The 5,151-nt window shown below is 36.2% G+C and overlaps 1 protein-coding gene across 1 annotated transcript; it reads left to right on the top strand.

The window, feature by feature from the left end:
- Positions 1 to 2,535: 2,535 nt before the first annotated feature.
- LOC107558779 (heart- and neural crest derivatives-expressed protein 2-like) lies at positions 2,536 to 4,458 on the top strand. The gene is made up of 2 exons (XM_016242457.1): positions 2,536 to 3,551; positions 3,848 to 4,458. The coding sequence occupies exons 1-2, from the start codon at positions 3,024 to 3,026 to the stop codon at positions 3,944 to 3,946; spliced, it is 627 nt and encodes a 208-aa protein (XP_016097943.1). The 5' UTR covers positions 2,536 to 3,023; the 3' UTR covers positions 3,947 to 4,458.
- Positions 4,459 to 5,151: the final 693 nt, after the last annotated feature.

Here is a 5,151-nt window from a genome sequence, read left to right as displayed (position 1 = left end):
GGAAAGAAGGGGTCCACCGGTCACTGCATTTACTGGGGGATGGGGCATTAGGCTTCAACCTTTTGCTGTTATATTTTGTCTAATATAACGGAAAAGCATATGATAGTTCAGTGGGATACTTTAATCATGAAACATAACAACAATGAACATTCAGAATTGAGCAGGAAAACTGAAAGCAGAGATGGGATGTAATCATTACATACAGATAGATGAATATTCCGCGGTTTTAGGAATTTCTAAAAAAAAATATATATATATGCTCTTTATAAATTATATAGTTACAGTGAGATTTTTATTGCTATTTGTTGTTGTTGTTATTTTATTGTTTTCCCTTTCATCATTTATGTCAGTCCTGCTTATGGCAAAACATATTCATACATTCTGATCATAGATAATCCATTAGTTTTGATTCATGCAAAGATTATTAAGCACCTCTCATGCTCAAATATTTGGTTCTGCATAACTTTATTTATTTTTACAAAATTCAGTTTGAAAGGAGATCAGAAAGAGGAGGAGGGGTCTATACCAGGAGTCTGACCAAGTGACCTGCAGGCTGATTATATGTCATTAACTGGAGACTCGGCCGATTTAAATTACTCGAGAACTTCCATTCAGACAGATGAATTACGCCTGAACCCCACACACAACACTTAAACACGAATAAATCATGAACCGTCTTTTGTGAAATTTGTGAAATTTTACACACACACGCGCGCACACACACGACTCCCTCTTTCTCTCCTTCTGCCTCTCCCTTCATCTCTCTCTCTCTCTCTCACACACTGACACACATACAAGAATAGCTATGGCCATAGATATTGTTTAACACACATCGCTGTTATATTTGGCACCTGGAGCAATACACTGTGAACTGTCAAAATTAAAAGAATCAAATGTAAGCTCAAAGTCCACCGCATCCAGCCCTGATACTCGCTTTGTGTAAGAGGCATTACAAGCAACAGTGCTCAGAATTAGAATTAGTCTTTTGTATTGAGTTCAAATTTTATACACTTTTCTCACTCAAAATAAGTGCTCAAATATGGATGTCGTGAAAAATAAACGGCCAACTGAGGATTAACAGATCCAGGAAACATAATTCTTGTAAAGTGTTTCGTATACAAACATACGATTTAAACATAGGCTATATATTACAGTCAAAATCACTGTCCTGTTCTTGATGATGTCTAAACTTTAATGGCACCAATAATTTTTCAAATACGCGCTTATTTGGACTTAACATGATGAAACAGCGTTGATGTTTATTTATCAAATATAACAAAAATGGTCCCATTATAAGCTGTCGATGGCGTGATTATTTCAGTCAACATTTTTTAAAATGCAGTCAAAACGATTAAACGCTTTGACGATACTATTTTATACATTTTACATTATTATAATATATTTTTTCTATACTGGTTTTAATGTGTTTATAGTGTGTTTTTATTGGTCCATTAAACATTTTCACGCAAAACACCAAGTTATAGGCCTAATACGGAAAGGAAAAGTGATACATTTATCTTAATACTGCCAAATTAAAAACATTTCTCGTTTCATGCTGAATGTGTATATAGATTCAATATTTAGTTTAATCTATATACATATACACACTCGATTTCAGCATTTTTGCCTTATTATTATTATTATTTTTATTCATTTTTTTAAAATCACGCTTTATTTGAACTCGTTTGTACCGACAAGGCGAAAAGTATAATTATATTCCCTGAACGCTATCTATCTATCTATCTATCTATCTATCTATCTATCTATCTATCTATCTATCTATCTATCTATCTATCTCAGCCGACTTAAGCTATTTCAAATTATTATATAGATCTATATATCTGTCTTCTTATATATGCCAGATAAAAAAAGCATAGCTCACAGTCGCTATGAGGGTCTGAATAAAGTAAGTTTTAACGTCTGTTTAAAGGTCAAATCTGTTGCTCTGCACTTTGCTTTTCTTTGCTTTTTTCTCAAAAGGCATTGATACTTAAAAGCAATAATAATAATAAAACAAAATAAAAAATAAAATAAAATCAATCATTTCCAGGCTTCTAGTTTAAATACGACCAATTTCTATTGTGTTTGTTAAAAAGGCATCTTATACTAATGTTTATGCCATCAGCTTATCTGAAAATGTAGCCAATTTTATTGCTGCATAAAAGGTTTCAAATTAAACTTACGAAAGAATGAAGGGATTGTGGCACACACACGCATAGGCTACATTTGCAATGAATAAAAAACAAATATAAATGCCATTACACACGCACACACACACACAAAATAAATACGGAAAAATAAACATGGAATGGCAGAATACGTTACCAGTCCCTTTTGCATGTATTTCAAATTAATTTGATACATGTTGTATATACAAGCTATACGCTATCTTTGCAAGGGTTCGTGTCATTTGGGAGCATAAACATCCTAACGCTGCAGTTCATGTCCCTCCTCCTCTACAACGTTATTGGCTGAGAACAGTTTTGACGACATATATGAACCCAAGCAGCTCAAAAGATGTAGCTGACATGGAGATCAAACGGCGGAATTCGCCTGCTTCCACAGAGTGAATCAGGCTGCGAATTGCGTGCACAACATCGACTGGGTTTGGACATTTTTCCATCCAACGCTCCACCTCATTGATTCTATAACAAGTTTGAAATTCAGGGGAAAAAAGGCTCTGAACACCGCTAAAACATTAATAACTATAGCAATGGGACTTTCTCGTGATGGATATTTGCAGTGGAGAATATAAGTGTAAGTAAACGACTTTTCACTAATAACTCGAGTGCAGTTACAGCTGAAGCCTGTTTTGTTCGTCTGTTAATGATCTGCTAGAAATTCGGCAGTATCTTTGTTATGGCCAATTAAGCAGGACTGCATTTTTACTTTCTGTAAGAAATACTTTTTATGGGGAGAAAGCCGGTGTCTAAATCGTCAAGTCAAAATATATGCACAATCTGAGAGCCAAAGAGTAGGCTACTCCGTCTGTGGTTTGCCTTAGAGTACACAAGTCTGTCGCCATGAGTTTAGTTGGAGGGTTTCCCCACCACCCGGTGATGCATCATGACGGCTATTCCTTCGCTGCTGCAGCTGCTGCCAGTCGCTGTCATGAAGAACCCCCATATTTTCATGGGTGGCTTATCAGCCATCCGGAGATGTCTCCTCCAGACTACAGTATGGCACCCTCGTACAGCCCCGAATACTCAGCAGGAGCTCACGGGCTCGACCACTCGCACTACGAGGGAGTACCGGGGGCCGGCGCCGTTGGAATGGGACCCCGACCAGTGAAACGTAAACCCACGGCAAACCGAAAGGAGAGGCGCAGGACTCAGAGCATCAACAGCGCCTTTGCAGAACTCAGAGAATGCATTCCCAACGTGCCCGCGGATACGAAGCTGTCCAAAATCAAAACCCTTCGTTTGGCTACCAGTTACATTGCTTACCTTATGGACATTCTGGACAAAGACGAACAGAACGGGGAAGCAGAGGCCTTCAAAGCGGAATTCAAAAAAACAGACGCCAAAGAAGAAAGGCGAAAGAAAGAAACGGTAAGATCTTAAAGTAGGCTAAATGGATCTTCATAAATGTCGATAAACATTATTGCCATACATTAGACTTGCATATAATGTAAACTTGCTTTAACTTTGATATAAAAGCTTTAAAATTATTCTGTGGGGAAAAAAAATGTTTTGTTGAACGTTGCTGTGCCTTTATCTTTGTTGTATAAATTAAATTATTACATTTGCTGTCTTTATCGTGACCAGTACGTTGATCTAATGTAATGTGCAATAGCTATACAAATAATCTATTTTGTCTGTTGCTGTTTTTGTTTTGTTTTTTCCAGAACGACGTTTTGAAAAATTCAGGGAGCAGCAATGACAAGAAAACTAAAGGGAGAACTGGTTGGCCGCAGCATGTATGGGCATTGGAACTGAAACAATGAGACTAATGCAAAAGACACGAAATGAGGCTCTCTAAACTCATTTTTAGTTGTTCTCTCACATTATTTAATGGAATATTTATGTGCAATTTCCCGCTACGGACAGTGGATATTTGAGGAAAAACCATTCCATTTTAGAAGGAGGATACTCTCTTGGTAAGAGATTGTGTGTTGCTGTCTGATATTGGTTTATTATTGTTTGTTTTCTTGTCCCATTGTGAATCAAAATGAGATATCTGCCACTAAGGAGTATACGTGAAATTCTGTCTTATTCTGTCTATCACTTTCAGTATCTATTTTCTGTCTCTCTCTCTCTTCTTTAATAACGAGGAAGATTAGTCGATGTTATGATATAGTAAATGTTTTATTTGAAAATGTCATGAAGTGTTATAATGTCATTTTGTGGTCGTACAATGCTGGTGTCTAAAACAACTGTTGAGTCCACCCAGTGCACTTCCGTCCAGAGACACAAAATTTAAATAATATTGGAGATGTAAACAATGTAATTAATTCAATAAACCACTGTTTTTAACAATCTTAGACCTTTTGTTGTATTGAAATGTAATTTAATCTAAAGATGCCACTTGGCAAATTGCACACTAAATTACTCACTGAAGTGCTGTTCGTTAGCAGAACATAGACTACAGTAGAAATTAATGAGAGTTTTAGGGCCTAGAGAGGCTGTTGAATATATTTTCAATAATACTTACATAGACGTGACAGTCAAATCAAACAGCACTCACGCGATGCATACCCAGCAGCTCCTCCAGCACAAACAGAATGATTCAAGCAGCCCAAACTGTGTTCTGCTTTGAGACATATTGGCTTTTAAAAGGTATCTAAAGTTTTGAAGACAAATGTTTACATTTGACAAAACTGCTATACAGCAATGTGGCTGTTGTGAACCGTTTGTCACTTTATGCATGCAACACTGAATACTAAAAAAAAAAAAAACATTAATTACAAATAAACTGTTAATGCTAGCAGTAGCTATCGGCCTTGTGTACAGGTTGGCGAATTAATTTTTACAAGTAGGCCAATACCATTCGGCATATGAAGGCTGCTTCGAGTAACAATGATGTCAGTAGTTTCGAGTAGCTACAAATAAAAAAAATATAACTGATAAATATTATAATTATTATGTTAAAATAAGATTTGTATTTAATTTAACTCAATTTGATAATATGTCAGTGTACATGACGAAATCG

Source organism: Sinocyclocheilus grahami, unplaced genomic scaffold, assembly GCF_001515645.1.
Source record: "Sinocyclocheilus grahami isolate Dianchi unplaced genomic scaffold, SAMN03320097.WGS_v1.1 scaffold659.1, whole genome shotgun sequence".
Classification (NCBI taxonomy): domain Eukaryota; kingdom Metazoa; phylum Chordata; class Actinopteri; order Cypriniformes; family Cyprinidae; genus Sinocyclocheilus; species Sinocyclocheilus grahami.
This window is presented reverse-complemented; position numbering and strand designations above follow the sequence as displayed.